At 45.7% G+C, this 20879-nt stretch overlaps 1 protein-coding gene across 1 annotated transcript in view; it reads left to right on the top strand.

Moving 5' to 3' along the window:
- SMOC1 (SPARC related modular calcium binding 1) overlaps positions 1–20879 on the top strand; it is a 145399-nt gene that overhangs the window by 63841 nt on the left and 60679 nt on the right. The window contains exons 2-3 of the mRNA XM_052646558.1: positions 3234–3399; positions 4817–4929. Of these exons, the coding sequence (XP_052502518.1) occupies positions 3234–3399; positions 4817–4929 (279 nt within the window). The remainder of the gene's footprint in view (positions 1–3233; positions 3400–4816; positions 4930–20879) is intronic.

Consider the following 20879-nt stretch of genomic DNA (forward strand, 5'->3'; position numbering starts at 1 on the left):
CATGTTTTGAGGGAGGGAGGGGGAAGCTCAGAGAGGAGGGGCTGGGGGCGGGGTAGGGGAGTGGCCCAGGGACCCCCCACCCCCACCCCAGCTCCCCACCAGGGATGGCAGGAGCCTGGGAGACGAGGCCTGTCACTTCACACCAGCTGGTTTGCAGGTAATGTCACATGGGAAAGACCCCTGCAGGGATGCGTTCGTCCCCCAAATAATCAAGTGCCCCAGCATGGCGCTGGATGCCAGAGATGTGTTCACAGGCTGAAAGAAACAGTCTCCTTGTCATCTTGGTGCTCAGAGTGGGGGATTCCATTGCTAATCAAATCCCACAAATCAGTTTGTCCTCAAACTGTGGTAAGAGCCCTGAAGGAAAAGCGAGGTGTGAGAGGTTCTTACAGGGGGACCCGTCCTCACCTGTGAGAGTCAGGGAGAACCTCCCAGATGAGCCCAAATCTGAGCAGCAGCGGGAGGAAAGGGAGAAGGAACAGTGTGTCTAAAGGCCTGAGGTGGGAGTGGAGGGGCGTACTTTCCTGGTTGTCCAGGGGCTAAGCCTCTGGGCTCCCAATGCAGGGTACCAGGGTTCGATCCCTGGTCAGGGAACTAGATCCTGCATGCAGCAACTAAGACTCTGCACAGCCGAATAAAGAAAGGAAGAAAGAAAGGAAAATATTAAATAAAAATAAAGGCCTAGGTGTAGGAGCCAGTGGGACCTGGAAGGCAGGCCAGGGTGCCCCACTAAGCAGTGAGCAGAGTGAGGCCAGAGCAGGAAAAGCTGAGGCCAGAGAAGGGGCAGATTTGTTAGGGCAGGAGACCCTGTGAAGGTCCCCAGGGACAGAGGGGCACGACCCACGGGTCTGAAGTGTGGACGACGCTGCCTGCCCCCCTCTCCGTCTGCTCATCCCTCCTCTGTGGCAGCCTGGGGGCGTGGGCTGCCTCGGGAGATGACTCTGTATACGACAGATTTTTTACCTGGGAACGTGCTTAGTTGCTCAGTCGTGTCCGACTCTTTGCGACCTGTTGGTCTATAGTCTGCCAGGGTCCTCTGTCCGTGGGATTTTTCAGGCAAGAATACTGGACTGGGTTGCCATTTCCTCCTCCAGGGGATCTTCCCGACCCAGGGACTGAACCTGAATTTCCTGTGTCTCCTGCATTGTGGGTGGATTCTTTACCCGCTGAGCCATCACATGTTACCTGGGGACACTGAGACACTATCAGGACATTCCCTCTGAGCTTTGGACAGGACTCAGGCTGGACGTGTGAGTGTGGCTGTCCAGAGCATCTGAAGAGAGGCTTCATCGCGCTGTCCATCCTGATAAGCCTGTGTGTGCACGGTGGTCTCAGTTCAGCTGCCGCTTCCCTGTGCCGAGCAGCTGGCATCCAAGCGTGTGGTCAGGAGAGCTGGAGGGACTGGGTTTACAGCTGGGAGGCGGCCTGTGTGTTCACTGACAGGCTTGGACTCTGGATTTGGCCAGTATGGGCCATGTGCTCCTTTGAAGGGAGGGTTACTTCCTCTGGACCTCCGTTGGGTGTTCTGGAAAAAGATCAATAAGTTCTCATCTATTTGCTTCACACGAAGGGCCTGCAGATAGAAATAGGGGGTGTAGTCATACCTTTTCTAAACCTCTATGAGCGTGGTGTGATTATCCAGTCAAATCTAACATCACTGATGGCCAGACGTGTGCGCACGACATTGCCATGTGCCATGATGGGTTTCTCATTCTCTCAGTTCACCCTGACGAAGAGCCTTCAGTGTGTCCGGAGCTCTGCTACAGAGGGATGAATGAAAGTGGATCCAGCTCTCAAGGCCCATGCAGTCTAATCATGGGTTCTTCAACAGGAGCTCATGGACTGTAGAATCCAGTTATTGTTTTCCAACGGCATCCTACAGTTTTGAACAGGAGTTCACTGAGAAGGGGGTTCACAGTCAAATAAGTTTGAGAGATACAGCATCATATATGCCCTTGATCTGGTTAGCTATTGCTCTGTTTCAAACTACTCAAACCTTAATGGCTTGCTGCATACCTGAAACATTATATATCAACTGTACTTCAATAAAAAGAATTTTAACTTAATGACATAACATTATCTCTCACAGTTCTGGTGAGTCGACTGGGCTCAGCTGGGTGGGTCTTGCTCGGGCAGGGGTCTCTCAAGCAGTTACTCGTTCTCATCTCTGTTGGTTACAATCAAGTGACTGCTGAAGTTAGACTCATCTGAAGGCTTCTTCACTCACGTGTCTCTGCGCCTGTGTTTGGCATTTCTCTCTCCACTCGGTTTTGCCCCGTGCTAGCTTGGGCTTCCTCCTAGCATGGTGGTCTCAGTGTTGGGCTTCTTACATGGTGGCTGATTTCCCCTAGGCTGTGTTGCAAGAGACCTGGGAGGAGGCTGCAAAGCTTCTCATGACTTTGCCTAGAAGTCACACAACATCACTGCCACAACATGTTATTGGTCAAGCAAGTTATTGAGGCCAGTCCAGGTTCAAGGGAAGACTCCACACTCAACGGGAAGAGTAGCAAATACTTTATAGCTATCTATCTTTAATTTACTGTACCTCTGGGAGATTAATAATACATAAGAATGTACCAAAGGTATCTGGGAAGTCCTGCCATGAAGAAAACTTTAACTCAGCATTTCACAATCTGATGATGACGTTTATGTTAAATTAGGAAATTCCCTTCTTCTAGAAAATGACTTAACCTGTATTCTGACAGAGAGCAGTGGGCAGAAATGGAAGGGTGATAGATGTGGGGTCAGTAATACTTTCTAGACAATAAAACTTTCCAAAGATGGAGAGTAGAGATTCCTGGTGCATTCCTGGTTTGGGGAGGTACCCAAACCGGTCCAAGTGCAGGGACCATCAGTGTGGACCAGAGGCTGAAGTTCCCAGTGGTAAAAGCTTGGACTTGACCTCTGACCAATCTAGGTTCAGATTCACCACTTAGAACTGTGTGAAACTGGGCAAGTTACCTCTCTCTAGGGCTTCAGTTTCCTTATCTAAAAAAATAGGTAGTTCCTATTTCATAGGGTTGTTGTGAGGTTTAATGAGGTCCTGCAGGTGTGTTACTGAGTCCAGGATGCCGTCCTTGGTTAGAATCTGTGGTCGCTTGGTTTAATAACTTCGGAATTATTCTGGACTTGCTTCCCAAAGGCAAATTAGTATTGTAAATTGTGAACTCATCTTTCCTTTTCTTGCAAAAGTAACCCCTGTACCATTTCACATTTTTTTTTTTCCAACCCAGTTTCTCATAAGTGACCGTGACCCTCAGTGCAACCTCCACTGCTCCAGGACTCAACCCAAACCTGTCTGCGCCTCCGACGGCAGGTCCTACGAGTCCATGTGTGAGTACCAGCGAGCAAAGTGCCGAGACCCAACCCTGGCTGTGGTGCATCGAGGCAGATGCAAAGGTGAGTGTGCACGCGCCCCACGGAGGAGAGACAGGCCTGCGCACCACACCCCTTGCGTGGGGCACTCCCGAGGAGGGAGCTCAGAATGAGTCTGTTCATTTGGCAGCCTCTCCCCTACCCTTTCCACCAGGGAATACGGAAAGGAGGACTGGCCCACTGAAAGATAAGTACTTTTCTGGCTTTCAAACACTGCCACCAGGGCTTAGAGAGATGCTGCTATTTGGCTATTGCTTTTAATTTTTATAATTCTTTTCCTTTTTTTTTTTTTTCTGTAGAGAGGCTTAAAATGGCAAAACACGATGGCTGGCTCTTGAATAGGGATTCCACACTGACAGCCAACAGATGTGTTTTGTTTGGTCTGCTCACACATTTAAACATATTAAAAACGTTTGAGACAACATTTAAAAATTGGGAAATTCAACCTAAAAATCTGGATGTTTGTATTTCCCATAAAAAATTGGAAACTGTGGTGATATGAGGTCTGTGTTCCCTCCCTCAAGGCAAACATGTGGCTGCTGCTGAGTAGCTGCTACCTCCTTTAAAAGGAGCCTGTTCTCCAGTTTGCCACAGTCCCCAGCATTCCCTGTGGTGCCACCAAGCTGAACGCCACGCTTAATACACCCAGCCCCTTCTCTAATTTGTATCTCTTTCCTACGCCCTGTTAGTATTTGAGTTTGTGACCCGTGGACTGATCAGAGCTATTACAGAAATTGTGGGAGGCTAAGCCAGCTGCCCTAGGGCCTCTGATTTCCCAAAGAAAGTGCTTGCTGGGGACTTCTCTGATGGTTCAGTGGCTAAGACTCTGTGTTCCTGTAGAGTGGGCCTGGGTTCAATCCCTGGCCAGGGAACTAGATCCCACATGCCACAACTAAGACCTGGCATGGTCACATAAATAAATAAACAAATAAATACTTTTAAAAATCCATGGTGGCGCCAGAAAAAAAAAGAAAAGAGCTTGCAGGTTTTGAATTGCAAGACATCTTTGAGACTCCTTGGGCTTGCGTGTTTTTAAATGAAGTCAGTGAAAAATAGTAGAAGTAGAACTTTTTTTCCCCTAGGAGGGATTAGGGATATTTGGGAGAAGAGGAATAAACAGAACCAGGCATAAATGTGACCCCCCTGACTTTTTCTAAGAAGACCTTTAAGAGGCAGGTGAGGCTGAGGGGCATTCGCTAGTCCCTGCCCTTGTGTTCCTGGAACAGCCAGCTTTTATATGTCTGTGTGCATGTGTGTCTGTTTGTGTGGCGTGGCTTCTGCCTGCGTGTGTGTGTGTCTGGGTGTGTGTGGTGTGTGTGTGATGTGTGGCGGTGTGTGGGCCCCCACAACACAGTGCTTTGCTCTCAGCATTTCTACAGCTGGAGTCCGTGGCTCCTGTGTGGGGCCCAAGTGACTCTGACGTGCACACCTCCCTCTCTAGACGCTGGCCAGAGCAAGTGTCGCCTGGAGCGGGCTCAGGCCCTGGAGCAAGCCAAGAAGCCCCAGGAGGCGGTGTTTGTCCCGGAGTGCGCCGAGGATGGCTCCTTTACCCAGGTAGGCCTTGGCTGCTCTCTCAGGAGGGCCCCGAGAGCCTTGCTCCCTGGAAACAGACGAGGGCTCTGTGACTCCCCTGTGCTGCCTCTGGGGCCTGTGTCCCCCCCGGGCCCCCCGCCACTCGGTGCCAGCACTGGCAGCGGGTCCTGAAAGGCTTGTGCGAGTTCAAGCCAGGAAACTGGCACCGCTTTGTCCCCGTCCTCCCGCTGCCCGTCTTCATTGTTCTCTTCTGTCAAATGTAGGCTGGTTATTTTTTCTTATCCTCGTGGGTTTCCATGGGCAGCCTCTGTATTCCCTTCACTGTTCATTGCTACCCCTTCTGCACACCTCTTCATCCTGTCCCAAGCTTCAGCTGAAGCCATGTTTCTTTTGAATGTAAAGTGTCTGTGGTTTGTGGGATGCGTGTATGTGTGTGTGGTGTATGTGTGCCTGTGGGTGGGTGTTTGTGTGTATTGTGTGGTTCTTGTGTGCATGTGTGTCTCTGTGGGTGTTGTGTGGTTTCTGGTGTGTGTGTGGGTGTCTGTGTGGGTGGGTGGTATATGTGTGTGATGTATTATCTGTGTGCACGTGTGTCCGTGTTTGTGTGGCGTGGTTTCTGCCTGCATGTGTGTATGCCTGGGTGTGGTGGTGTATGTGTGTGATGTGTGGTGCGTGGTATCTGTGCTTGTGTGTCTGTGCATGTGTGTGGATTCTGTGTGGAGGCTGTCTTTCTGTGTGTGTGTGGTATGTGTGTGTGCTGTGTGGTACATGGTATCTGCGTGCACATGTGCATGTGTGGTGTCTGTGCTAGCATGCATGTGCACTCATGTATGCATGCTCTCAGATTCTAAAATCTCCTTTCAGGCAGTCTTCCCTCTGATCCTGTGTGACCTTCTGGCTGGAGGTTGGGTAAAAGTAATGCCGGCTATGTTGAAGTTGGCACAGATTGGAACGCAGGCAGCATGGGACAACGGGGTGGCAGAGCTTTCAGGCTGGAGCTGGGGACAGTAGCAGGGCTGAGACAGCTGGGTGAGAGTGGGGAGGGTCACTGGACAAGGGTGGGTCAGCCACTGGATTGGGACAGGCATGACTCCCACTGGAATGTAGTGTCATCTGGGGACCTCTGCCATGTGAGAGCTGGAGGCGGGGGCCTTGGGAGTTTCAAAGTTTCCCTGTAATCGTCCCAGAATTTTCAGGGGGGTGGGGGAGGAGGGAAAGGATGAGTCTGGCCTTTGGGCTGCTGGGTTTCAGCTTTCACTGGGGGCTGGGCCCAGGGGACTGCTGATTTCAGGCCCAGTGCTGGTGGAAGTGGTGGGGTAGGGATGAGGCCTTATATTTTTTGAAGTTTCCAGTGTTCAGCCAAGATTGATAGCCACAGAGTTAGACTGACCTTGGCTGCCTGCCCTGTGAGAGGTGCTTTTATTCGTCTTCTCACTTAGGCTCACCACGAGCCTGCCAGGCAGGCGTTGCTATCATCATTTACAGAAGATGCAACCGCAGCGGGAGGCAGAGTGGTCCAGGAGCTGGGAGGCACGCTCAGATTGCTCCAGCACCCAAGCTCCCTCGGAGCCCTCCACACTCTGCTGTTCTCTGAGCTGGCAGTTTCAAAGGATACTCTCCGTGCTCGCTTTGGCCACACATGTACTAAAATCGGAACAATACAGACAAGACTAGCACGGTCCCTGCGTGCAAAGCATTCCCTGTTTTATCTTGATTTTACCCCGTCTCAAAATTCTCCCAGAAATGTAGCTCTTTGCTATGTAGCTATCATAGTAAGTAAAATAAACACATGGTGCAAAATTTTAGACGAATTTATAAAAATATTTAAATTCATATCTCTATAAAACAAATGCATAGTGAAATTCCATTCTTAGAGTTTAGTCAAGTTCTCTCCTTTAATTTGAATATTATACTGGTTGGTTTCTTTTTGATAGACACAAAAATGCCTATTGAAAAAAAATAAAGGAGGCCCTGAGGTGTGGCCTAGAGAAAGGCGGTCTAGGGCTGTGGCTAGCGCACCACTCCTAGAGCCAGACCGCCTGGACATGAATCCACCCCCAGTCTCAGGCACATCATTTAATTTCTCTAGGTCATAATTTCCTTAAGTGACGAATAGAGATTATTATCTCTATTATTATTTTATATAGTAATTATCATTATTATGGGCTTCCCTGTGGCTCAGTGGTAAAGAATCCACCCGCAGGGTAGGAGACGTGGGTTTGATCCCTGGGTCAGGAAGATCCCTTGGAGAAGAAAATGGCAACCCACTCCAGTATTCTTGCTTGGCAAGTCCCATGAACAAAGGAGCCTGGTGGGCTACAGTCCATGGGGTCACAAAGAGTCAGACATGGTTTAGCAACTAAACAACAACAAATTATTATATTATACATTTTTATATGTTACTATTATTATTACTATTGAGTATTACTGGAGCTTACCTCATGAGGTAGTGATGAGGATTAAATGGGTCAACACATGTAAAATGCTTGGAACACATAAATACCTGCCATTATCAACATTAGCCCCATCTCTAATCTGGTTCTGTTACTCAGATCTTCTCAAGATGTTACAGACGATGTCACCCAAGAAAAAGAAAATCTTCTGTTGGACCTTTCCTCCATGGATTCTTTATTTATCATTTATGCTAGTGAAAAGAATCCAGGTGATCTTTGTGCTGAAAATTCACGTATGCGGGAGAATATCAAACCTCTTGCAGCTGCATTTGGGGCTGAGACAGGGGTCAAGGTAATAGAGAGGAGGTGGAATCCTTCCCCCCCCCCCCCCCCCTTTCTAGGCTTCTGTAATCCTGAGTGTGTTGCTTATGAGAACGGTTGACCCCTGCCCTCCCAGTTCTGAAGTGTTTGCTGCCTCGTGACAGACAGCCGCTGGCCAGCTTTTGTTTGAGGGAGGCCAGGCTGGCCCAGGTGGTGTTTGCCGGGGAGGGGAACTTCCAGATTAGTCTGGGCAGAATTGCTAAGTGAGGGGGCCCCTGAAGTTCAGCAGAGGTTGGATAGACAGTCAAGAGCCCCCTCATTTGTTTGACACGCTAAGCGCTGCCATGTGTCTGCGGGCTGGAGGCTGGCTCACCCCGGTGGGCAGCCAGGCAGCCAGACAGCCAGTCCGACCCCGTCACAGTGATTGAAATGGATGTGCTTTTTCCCTTGATCAAAGACACTGCAATAACTTCACAAAATGAGGCTGTCTCTTTGAGTGTGCTTCAATTGCATTGACAGGCTGCCAAAAGGCTATGAGAAAAAAAAAAATGCTTTTCTGCCTCCCCCAGCCTCCACTATCACTGACCTGGACTTTTTTGGTTTTGTTTTCTTTAAGACCAGAACCCAGAAACCAGGTCCATTATTTCAACGTTGCTTAGACTATTGACATGCATGCATCCTGGTGTTGGTAACATATTTCCATCCTGTGAATTATTATACAGTAATGTGCTCTTGAAGTTTATGGAGGGGACCCTCATGGGACTGGGTTTGTCTGGCATGGGACACAGCTTGGGACCACATGACTAAGTTGGCTTTAATGGGGTTCATATGGGATACAGTGGTCTCTGCTCTCTAATTTGTTTTCCCTTGACCTCTTCTCTTGCTACCCTGCACCCCAACTCAAACAGCAGAGTGGTAAACATTAGAACATCAGGTTTTAAAAAATCCTTGATATTTAGACCACATCTCAGATCATTAAATCAAATTCTGGATGAGGGACCCAGACATTATTATTATTTCAAGCTCTCCAGATGATACTAGTGTTGGTTCCAGGTTGTGAATGACCTGCTGTTAATCATTCTTGTTCTTGGTTGCACCACTGGAATATGGACTTAAGGCTTTTTGATGACCTGCTGTGTGAGGATGGGAGCTACTGACTTTGTCCTTTGCTGTGGTCCTGTCTGCTTTCTCTTCTGGGTGTCAGGAATGTTAACTCCTGACATCTGTTCTCCAAGTCCTCTGCCAAGCTGTTGTCTGCTGCCCAATATGATGAACTGAAATCACAGCCATAGAGGAATGGTACTGGATCACCACCACTAGGATGTTGGCTTGTCAAGCTTGTGCGTCACTGAGTAATTATAATGGCAACTCTTTATTGAGTGCTATTTGCTGCCAGGCATTGATTTTTACACTCATTAATCTTTACTAGAACCTTTTGAGGTAGTTATTAATACCCTTATTTATATCAGAAAACTGAGTTTCAGAGGGGTTAAATAACAAGTTTAAGGTCACTAAGGATTTGTACCCAGGCCTACCTAATTTCAATGGCACCCCACTCCACTACTCTTGCCTGGAAAATCCCATGGATGGAGGCGCCTAGTAGGCTGCAGTCCATGGGGTTGCTAAGAGTCGGACACGACTGAGCAACTTCACTTTCACTTTTCACTTTCATGCATTGGAGAAGGAAATGGCAACCCACTCCAGGGACTGGGGAGCCTGGTGGGCTGCTGTCTCTGGGGTCTCACAGAGTTGGACACGACTGAAGCGACTTAGCAGCAGCGGCAGCTACCTAATTTCAAGGCCTATGCTCTTAACCTTTTATGCTACCAAAGTGTCCTTGATGTGTATGTAATTAATTTGTATAGTGATTGTTATTCCAGAAGCCCCCTCTCTGATGCTGTTGGCCAATCAATCAAGCAAACATTAAAAAAAAAAAATCCCTTTGCTTATGGAAATTTTTAAATATACAGAAAAGTTGCTAGAGTTCTCTGGTGGTCTAGTGGTTGACTCCAGACTTCCACTACAGAGGGCATGGGTTTGATTCCTCATCAGGGGACAAAGATTCTGCAACCTACAGGACACATGCCTTCCACCTGCCTCTGTAAAAATATGTGTGTGTGTGTGTGTGTGTGTGTACACAGAAGTAGAAATAATAGTGTAATGAACCCCATGTACCCATCACCCAGCTTCAACAATGATTAACATCTGGCTGATTCTGTTTCATCTTTACCCTATTTTCATCTCCTACGCCAAACTGGATTGCTTCAAAGCAGATCCCAGACACAATATTTTTTCATTTCAGACATTTGGAGCTCTGCTATGTTCTGGGTTATGAGCTGGTTGCTCTGGGGCATTCAAGATATGCCATGGCCTGTGCTTTCAAGGAGCTTACATGCAGAAAAGATATGAAAACATACCATGAAGTAGCTAGTATATAAGACCCTACATGTACAATTGGGTATATTTCAAATGCCCCGTTATAAGTCAGTAATTTGGAATTCTGAGTGATTTTATTATTGAGAAAAGATGCAAAATTAAAAATTTCTGAGCATAAAAATTAAAACACTTCTGAACATCAAAATTAAGAATTTCTGAACATAAAAATGCCTTAAACAAAGCAAAGGGCAAATGATATATATTAGCCTTAATGACAAAAGGCTAATATTAGATTTAAAAAACTCTTAAGAACCAGGAAGAAAAAGATCTTAGTAGAAAAGTGGGCAAGAGATATCAATAAGCAGATTATACAGTAATAACAAATAGTCAGTAAATGATTATGAATGATATTTTCCTTAGTAATTAAAGAAATATAAATACAGATAACAATGTGGCATTTTGCTTACCAAATTGTTGAAACTTGGAAAAGAGTCATATTCAGGCCTGGGTGCAGGGAAAAGATTACGCCCCACATCATACTTGAAAAAGTAAATTGGCACTGACATTTTAGGAGAGAATTTTGCAATATGGGTCAAAAGTCCTTAATTGTGTCCAAATCTTGAGCTTGACATTTCACTTCTAGGAATTTATTCTAAAGAAATAATTAAGAATATATGCAAATATTTAGCCACAAGGATTTCCATCTAAGTTCTGCTTATAGTTGCAGAAATTAGGAACCAGTCTAATCTGAATATCCAAAATAGAGAAGTGCTTAAACAGATTATGACATCGCCATACTGTGCAGCTAGTGGAACGATATGTTATAGACGCTCATTTCACACAGTATGTGTGTGTGTGTGTGTGTGTGTGTGTGTACACACACATATGTAAGAGACAATCAGATATTCAAAAGAAAAAATATTTGCATTTTCTTCTAAATCGAAAAACTGCACACACTTTGTAAAAAAAACATTCTGAGAGTGCAGAAGGATATCGATACAGAGGTAAAGTCAGTGAGTTCATCTCTTTGAAGTAGCAACTGTTAAGTCTATGGCCCACCAGTTTTTCTTCCTTTGTGTACTTATCATTTTTGAGGGTGAAAATAATAAAATGTCATATATCACTTTCTAATTCTTTCTTATTATTTAAAAAATTGCTAATTTTTTATTTTAGACTGTGCTGGGCCCTTGTTGCCGCACAGGCCTTCCTCTAGCTGCGGCGAGCAGGGGCTGCTCTCTCTCTAGTTGCAGTGTGCGGGCTTCTCAGTGCGGCGGCTTTTGACGTGGAGCAGGGGCTCTACGCACGTGGGCTCAGTAGCTGTGCTTCCTGGGCTCTGGAACTCTGGCTCAGTGGTTGTGGCACTCAGGCTTAGTTGCTCTGTGGCATGTGAGATTTTCTTGGACCAGTGATCGAACCTGTGTCTCTTGCATTGACAGGTAGATTCTTTACCACTGAGCCACCAGGGAAGCCCTCTAATGCTTTCCTATACTAATTATACTGTGATTTACTTATTTCCAGGTTTATTGCATAGTACCCTACGTCATTTTAAAAATGGCTGTATGTCCCATTGTATGAAGGTACCATGAATTCTGGAAATTTGGGGATTAAATTTCTGAAAGCTGAATATTGGGTCCAAAGGACATGCCCTTTCAAAGACGTTTGATGCATACTCCCAAACTGCCTTCTAGTGTTGAGCAACGATGTAGTTGATTTAGTGGTTGTTACCAAATACATTCCCAAGCCATTTAATTTATTTTATGTAGCTAGATTGTAGTTCTAATAGTACTGTAGAGTATAAAACACCGTTTGTAACATTACTGCTACATGAAAAAAATGTATTTTGTGTCCCACTTTAAGCCCCATGTTCCAGGAACAGTCTTTCTTGATATAGCTCTGTCTGGCACCCACACTGTCCCCATTTTTCTTCATTCCAATCACTGCTCCCTACACCAGCACATACATATATGTTTTTTTATTTCCCAAGTTTAGTTTTTTTTTTTTTATATGGGTTTGGGGAGCTGTAATTTCTTCTTGATAATGCTTTGTTCAGAAGCTGGAAGTGCAAAGAGAAAGCTCTGTGGCTTTTTGGCATAGATGGTGGGCTTCCCTTGTCAGCATTTCTGCAGCTCCTACAGTTATCTCACACCTGGGGACTGCGGCTTGTTTCCTAGGTGCGTGGGCTTGAGCTGTGAAGCCGGCCTTGAGGCTCCTTTGCCGCGACTCCTCTCCCCGCCCCTCCCCCCACAACCCTGGCTGAGCTGTATGACTAGCTTGTCTTGGAAACACCTGTGTTTACCATCTTGGCCTCCGTCTTCCAGATTCTCAGCAAGTGCTGAAGGTATGGATGCTTTGCATCAATTGTGAGCCTTTGTGGACCAACTGTCGAACCTCTGATAAAACACTGGCAGGCTGGAGCACTGAGTATCATCATGGGGGAAGGATTGTCCCATCCTTGATGAGTCCAAGGGCTACATCGTTTTGTGTTAATGTGAAACTATCTTACCTGAAGCAATAGTGTGGGTGTCTCCTCAGTGCGGAGGGTTCTGTAGGAAAAGTACTAACAGCCTGGCTTCATCCATAGCTGGACTATTCTGAGCTTCTCTAGGCATATCAAGTTCCTTTGGATGCCCCGAACACAGACAATTCTGTGTGTTTTAGTGGATGGTGCCAACTTTTTTAAGCACACTGTTAAATATTTAAGTCCATCCTTTATGTACAGATGGCATAGTGATCAAGAGACCCACTGTTGCATCAGTTGTTGCTTTTCTCTGTCCTTTTCTGTCGTGTTCAGTAAACATATTATTATTGTTACAGTTTGAACATCTACTGTGCCCAGAGCATCTTACTACTTGTTCGACGTGTGTTTTTCTTTGAATTGCTTTTGTTCCAAACAACCAGATGCTGCATATGGTAATTTATACAAGCATGCTCACAAATAACACATAACTGCTGTTCAGCAAATGTTAGTTTTCTTCCTTTTTGGGCTTGGTTTGCTCAACTGTATAATGGGGGAGCTAGCTGAGCTCCTCCAGAGGTTGTCCTGTGGGCCAGCCACATGGTTTAATTATTTAAAATAGCAGCTCTATTAAGGTAGAATTCACATGCCATAAAATGTATCCCTCTAAGTGTATGATTCAGTGGTTTTCAGTATGTTTACAGAGTTGTGCAACTGTTACCGCTATCTAATGCCAGAATATTTTCATCACCCAAGAACACATCCATGTACCCACTGGAGGTCATATGAAAGTAAATGTTTAATTCTGTAAATCATGGCAGGGACACAGGACCTGATGCCTCCACATGCAGGAAGGACTTGCCTAGTAAGTGACTCATCTCATCTCTCACAAATAGTGGGAGCCACCACTGTCATCTTTTCGATGAGAGAACCCTGTGGTCACCCACAAGTGCAGAGGAGGGCAAGATGAGGGTGGGTGGAGCTCCAACGCTGTATCCGTTGTGTTCGGTGGTGACCTGCCTACTCCAACCACTGCTGCGTCCTCCCCTCCAAGGCTCCTCTGCATGGCCCTGAGCCTCCTCTCCCAGATTGGCTGGCATCATTTGCTTTGGAGCAAGTTGTAGACTCTGGGTGCTCTCAACTGGGCATCTGACCTCCCTGCAGTCTCCGGTGAGTCTGCCCCTAAGTCTATCGTGGAAATGAAAGGAGCAAGCCCTGGGCAGTATCCACAGCTGCTCTTCTGCAAGGGGCGGGGGGGGGGTACTTGGGAGGAAGGGATGGATGAGGCCTGCTTCTCTGGTCTTCCTGCTGCTCATGGAAAAGGGGAGGCTCAGTGATGGCGGCTTCCATCACTCTCTCTGCTATTCGTTTCTTTTTAAGATGATAGCAATGTAACACCTGTATAGCACTTGCTTTGTGCCAAGATGTTATCTAAGTACCTGACACACATTAACTTATTCAGCCCTCACTATGACCTATGAGTAGATACTATTGTATTCTTAATTAATAGATAAGAAAATGGAGCCATAGAGAAGCTGAATAGCTTGCCAGGAGTCACACAGCTTGCAAGTGACAGAGTCAGGATTCAAACCCAAGCAGCCCTGTGCCAGGGTTCTTGGTCCTAACCATTGCGCTATACTGCCTCTTAAAGGGCATGGCCTGCTTTTATAGTGGTATTGCCAAACTGGAGCTTATCTAGGAGGATAACTCAGGTGAGGAGGTTGGGGAAATTGTGTCACATGAGGAATAGTCAAAGGAGCCAGAGGTTGGCTTGGAGATGAGAAGAACCAATGGGCGGATGAGAAAAAGACGACCAAAGGGATGCATGAGGGCCATCTTCACCTTGGTCTGTGGATGCCAATTGCTTTTTCTTGAGTAGTCTCACAGAGCCGACCCAGGATCACTGAGTGAAATATTTAATGACTCAGATTCTGACTCAAACCCAGGAAGAACTTTTTACAAGAGGAGCAATCCACAGATGGAATATTTTACTCAAAGAGGACTTCCCATCCCAGGAAGAGGACAGGCAGGACAGAAGGGGCATTCACGTGGGGTGCTGTGGGGAAGGAGGGTGCTCCTGCACTGGGAAGGGAATTAAACTGATGACCTCTTGGCGTCTCCTCCACACCTACTATGATTTTATGAGTATAATGTTCAGTCTGGCGGGTAGGCACACAGTTGACCCACAGCAAACTCTTATTCAGGAACCTTCCAGGCAGACCCATTAATACACACACATTCAAGGCTTTTGCCACTCTGCTCTGGGTGCATATGACATGCCAGGTGGTGACCCTGCAGGTGCAGGTCATGACATGTGACACTGTGTCATAGTATAATGCTGCCTCTGAAGTGGGGGAGGGAGGTCAAGTCAACTTTTTCAAGTCAACTAAACTCTTGGTGGCTCAGACGGTAAAGCATCTGTCTACAATGCGGGAGACCCACGTTCGAGCCCTGGATTGGGAAGATCCCCTGGAGGAGGAAATGGCAATCCATTCCAGTACTATTGCCTGGAAAAATCCCACGGACAGAGGAGCCTGGTAGGCTACAGTCTATGGGGTCGCAAAGAGTCGGACACAACTGAGCGACTTCACTTTCACTAAACTCTTCTGCAAAATGAACAGGATCAGATTTTTTTTTTCCCCCTGTCAAAGTCTGGAAAAGTAAAAGGAACATGGGAGGGAGATATGAAGGCAGAAAAGTTTAATTAAAGTGAAATCAGATAGAGGAGGGCTTCCCAGGTGGCGCTAGTGGTAAAGAACCCGCCTGCCAATGCAGGAGACAGAGGAGAGGCAAGTTTGCTCCCTGGGTTGGAAAGGTCGCCTGGAGGCGGTCATGGCAACACACTCTAGTATTCTTGCCTTGAGAATCCCATGGACAAAGAAGCCCGGTGGGCTCTTTGCAAAGAGTCGGACATAGCTAAGTGACTTAGCACGCATGCACGCACAGACACGGCAAGCAAGAAAGAGCCCCTCCTCCTGCAGGCTACCCTTGTCCCACCACTGGCCGGATCACCACAGCTCCGCTCTGAACAAAGCTCCTACACAAAGGGACTTATTTTTTACTGGATATTTTAAAAACATAAAAAGTATTTGATATCTTCCCCCCTGAAGTGGAAGTAGAAGCGAACAAATGAGAGGTGCTGTGTTTGCTGTTTACAAAACCTGGGTCATTCTAGGCACCAAACAAGAGGGAAGAAGTCAAGAAAATAAAGTTCTTCCGAAACCCTGACACTAAGATTTCAAAAATATCTTTATGTGTGTGTTGGGGGGAATGCTCTTTACACTTTTTGGAAACTAACAAAATGTTCTTCATCATGTATTTGGAAAAGTGGTCCTAACCCTGGCAATTAGGTGACAATTTGTAAATATTGACCTTCCTCTTAAGTAGCAGAAGTTCACCTTGGGGTACAGTTGTAGAATCACAGAAGTTTTGGATCAAAAGGCATCTTAGAGATAATCTGGTTCATATTTTCCTTCCTCTCCCTGTCTCACCACGTCCAGGGTTCAGATTCTACTTATAATATCTCACCAGGCCATCATCTATCTTCTGCTTGATTGCCACCAAAGACAGGAAACTTATTACCACCAATGGCAACATAATGCAGTTTGGGCAAGTTTAATTGGAAAGTCCTTCTCTGGGTTGACCTGAGAGTTGTGATTTCCAATAGATGACCCCCATTCTATCTAAGGGACTTACTGAATCCACAGAAATCTCATTTTCCACAAAAAATCTGAAGACCAACACCATTATGTCCTGGTAAAGTCCTCTTTTATAGCCAAGAAATATTTCTTTTTGCCCTGGCAAAGATATTTAGTTATAGCACTCATTCCCATATCTTAGAGACTTATGTCTCTCTTTGCTCTTGGCTTATTTCCTCTGATTTCAGTTTGCAAGCCCGGCCACACACACCCCCCTCCCCTGCCACCCCACCAACCCTGCCCTTATAGAATGTCCTTCCCCAAACTGGATACAGTGATTCAGGTATGGTCAGAAAGAGCTTAGGAAAGAATGGTATTATCTCTTATTCTTAACTCTCTACTGCTTGACTAATATCACGTTGGCAGCCATGTTACACCATCAAGTTATAAAAAACATAATCAACAAGGACTCCCACATTTAGAAGAACTTGAAATTGAGGGGTTACCTTCCTTCCTTGCCTCTCCTCCATTAAATTCTGGAAGACCAGGTAAATACTCTAAAAGGAAACTCCCTCATTCCCCAGCAGACAGTCCTCCCTAGACTTGGCATTGAGCAGGAGACAGTGTCTACAGCCAGCAAGAATAGCAGTGCTTTGAAGCTACAAAGGACATCCTTTCTGCAAATGGGAAGGGGAAAAGGACAAAATCTGCTTGTGTTGAGTGCATTCTCTACATCCAACACTATTTTAGATGCTTTATGTATCTCGTCTCATTTTGTCTTCTCAATAACCTTCAAGGTATGCACCGTCAGTCTTGCTTCATAAATAGGCTTGGAGAGGGTAAGTGACTTTGTGAAAGTCACACAGAGATGGTATTTAAACCCAGGTCATTTTGAATCCAAAGCCATGTTTTTCCTTCTGCATCCTGTTGCTTCTCATCCAAACCTGACTAAAGATGAGGGGGACATTTGTGGGATAACCTCTTCCAAACTGAGGGAAAAACAGCTCATGCTAGCCAGACCAAAAGGATTACGCCATCTCTCCTGTCTACTCTCGCTTTTCTCACTGCAATCAAACTGTATTCCCTGTGTAAAATCACCCGGAAGATTTAAGGCCACAATCGCTAGATTCCTGAATTAAAAGACCACATGTCATCAAGACAACTGGAACAGAAAAACTTTGGAAAGAAGTATTGTCCCATGGCCCCTTGCTCCCAAATTCCCACCTAGAAAAGCGCTTGTTTCTTGAGTATTTCATGATAAATGCTGGAAAGGATGGAGTGATGAAGTGTCTCTTAAAACAGTGGTGCTTGGAGCGTGGTCCCTGGACCAGCAGCAGCAGCATCACCTGGGGACTTGTTAGAAATGCGTATTCTCCAGCTGACCCTGTCCCTAATGAATCCAGAAACTGTGAGCAGGGCCTAGCAATTTGTTTTCATAAGCCCTCCGCATGAATCTTACTGTGCAATAAGAAATGTTCTCTTGCAGCTTCTGATGGAGAGAGGTTCTAGGGGGATAAGTGGCAACCTCAGATGGCCTGGAGACTCAGTCATTCAGCGAGGGTGCATGGCACCAATGGAAAAACATAATTTCCTACAAGAGGTCCTATAGGGAATGCAGAAGAAAGGAAAATACGCCTGCTGAAAATACTGCACTGAAACTAAGTGGTTGGGTAGCTAGCTCTACAGCAAGATGTTTAACTTTGTGCATTAGTTTAATCCAAAAAACCTACTAACTGCTTTGGAACAACTGGCAGATTACAGAGAAAAATATGTTTCATAATCCCACTGCCAAGGAGAGTTAGAGAAATATCCACATGCCTTCTGCTTTTAGTTTAACTTTTTCCCACTGGGAAATGTTCCTGTACATGAGAGTAGTCATTTCATTACAAGTTTGGTAGTTGCTACTAAGAATGCTGAATCAAGCCTGTCTTTTTGCATATGGTTCACATTTTTCTATTTTACAAAAGAAGCACAAAGAAAAGGGATGTGGGAGGGATGTAGCCACTGGGTTGAAGGTGCCTTGGAGGGGACCCCAGTTGTCAGTGAAGGTCTGAGGCAATTCAAGATGGATTTCTTAATAAATAGAACATGAGAAAGCATTACAGAAAAGGAGGTGGGGATTTGCCAGAGGGAAATTGTTTCAAGAAGAGTGAACTAAATGAAAGCCTGATACCTGGATAGTAAGAAAGTATGACCGGGAAAAAGAGAAATATGGCAAGGCCCTGCACTTCATTATACTGCCTTTTTTTTTTTTTTTTTAAAAAAGGCATGTTTCAGAGAACACTAATACTACCACGGAATGCTCCTGAACTGAACTTGGGTTCACGCTCCCTCACCTATGCACAGCAAAGCCAATTAACTGACACCAAGTTAAGGTGAAGGAACGTATAGCATTTATCACAGGGCACCAAGCAAAGAGAACAGGCAGCTCATGCTCTAAAGACCTGAATTCCCTCATGACTTTCAGGGAAGGGTTTTTAAAAGCAGCATTTGGAGTGAAGGTTGCAGCTTGTGGACTTTCTTCTGATTGGTTGGTGGCGAGGTAATAGGGTGATGTTTCTGGAATCGTAATCATCAATGTCTCGTTCCATCCAGTCTAGGGTCTATATGCTGTGGTCAGCATGTAGCCATCATCATCCATCTATCTGTGTAGGTCTTAGTTCCTGCAAAACAACTCAAAGATATGCATCAGATGATTATGTAGATTCCTTGAGGAGGAACTGGGGCTGGTTTTTAAAATTTTATTTATTTTTAATTGAAGGGTAGTTGCTTTATAGTATTGTGTTGCTTTCTACGAAACATCAACATGAATGAGCCACAGGTTTACCTATGTCCTCTCACACTTGGACATCGCCCCCACCTCTCCCCCATCTCACCTCTCTAGGTTCTTACTGAGCTGGAGCTGGGGCTCTGTTTTATTGAAGAATTATTGTTTAAGCTATCATTACTTTTCTTACTTGACTGTTCTTCCTTTGTTTCTGCATACTCTCACTTCCCTAGTTAGTAACTGCTTGAGTCTGCTCTTTGGAACTCAGGGAAGGCCTAGGAGACTAAAGCCTTTTTCTACAAACAAGGAATGGGCTTTGATACCTGAGAAGACCACACAGGGTCTTGTTCAGTTTCAACTCCACCTTTTCTTTGATATTCCTCTACCCTCTGAGGGGAATACAAGCAGGACCAGAAAGGGGATAAAGTTTTGGATAGAGAGATTAATCATAAACTCAGCAGGGGAACTCAGTTTTAGGGGGATTTGGGTTCACTCACTCAAAGTTAAGGGAAGTTCTGACAGTTAAAGAAGTTTAGGAATAGCTGCAAATGGTATCTTCCTCTTAGAGCTGAATTGTGAACAGATTTAAGGCTCTGAGAAGTCCTGCCATCAACAAATCTTTTTATTTTATTTGGCTCAATATTTCCAAAGTTATTTGGCTAGAGAACCCCTTCATCCCCAATAATTCCTGGTCACACCCCAAAGGGCACCAACTGTATCCATCGCTATAGCAAAGTGACAGATAGAAAGATGGAGGAACAGCAGCTTCACATTCCAGGAGAAGGGAAGAAAGTAGCCACACTTGGGGAGACTGTTCTCCTAGGGAAGCTGGTAGGAAAAACAGCAAAAGTCCAACAACAAATATGCTACTTTGAGATGTGAGGTCCAACCCTGTCCAGGGAGTCCCCCAAGAACAGCTAGAGGAAAGCAGGCTGGCCAGGGGGCACAGCAAAGGCCCCCATGTTGTCATCTGAGCCACTCCAGAAATGGCCTTCCACTCAAACTGGAGCAAAAGACTCTTGATTTGAATATTTATCCCACTTTCTCCCCTTCTCCCTCAAAAGAGTTCCATTTGCCAGAGAATTACAAAGCATAAAGATACCTGGTCAGTTCCCTTATACACCAGCCCTGAGACCCCGGCCTTTCTTGGTCTCCCTTCCAGGTCTGGGGGACTTCCGTCTGCCAGGATAGGTACTGGCCATCATGCTATCTCTCTTGTCTCTGGATCTTGGTTTCCCCATTTGTAAAGCATTTGGGTGAGACTAGTCACCTCTAAGATTTTTCTCCAGCTCTGTCAACTCTGAAATTTTGTGAGAGCTTGGAGTTTGGGATCTGAATTCCTGTGCTGTTATGAACTAGCTGTGATATTTGAACAAATAACCTCTGCTCCATGCACCTCTCCTATGAAGGATTTGCACACTGGGTGACCTTGAGGCCCAAATGAGATACTGTCTCAGTCATGGTGGTGTTTGGAAAATCATTGTAAAGACAGAAAGTGGTGTTTTTCATTTGGGGTGTGACATGTGAGTGCTCCTTGGCTCTACATATGGCCCGTCATCTCCTTTGCTTTTCTCGTGGTTTCCTCCCTTTTGATGCCCCCATTGGTTTGTTTTGCTCTGTTAGCTGGTGTTTGCTCTGTTCTCTGCTCATCAGTTACTCAACTGCACTCATTGGCAATGCTGGCCTCCCACATTTTCCCAGGTGTCTACAAGTTGAGCTAATGTTGAAGACTAACAAACTTAAAATAATTTCAGATTTGTCTTCATTTGGACAGAGAGGTTGACCCAAAGTAAACCACTGGGCTGTTTTTGCAAAGGGCTTCTTGCCAAAAATATTTAAGTATATGAGTCAGAGATGAAATTTCCTACCTAAGAACACACTGCAGTCTAAGCAGAGAGTAACCTCACTTAGATTGATGTAAAAACACTTGTTGTCTTTTAAGGAAGACCCATCAGTTGACATTTTAACCTTCTCAAGGTTGTTCCAGAGTGGGGTAGGAAGAAATGCCATGGTTTGTATCT

Source organism: Budorcas taxicolor, chromosome 10, assembly GCF_023091745.1.
Source record: "Budorcas taxicolor isolate Tak-1 chromosome 10, Takin1.1, whole genome shotgun sequence".
NCBI lineage: Eukaryota > Metazoa > Chordata > Mammalia > Artiodactyla > Bovidae > Budorcas > Budorcas taxicolor.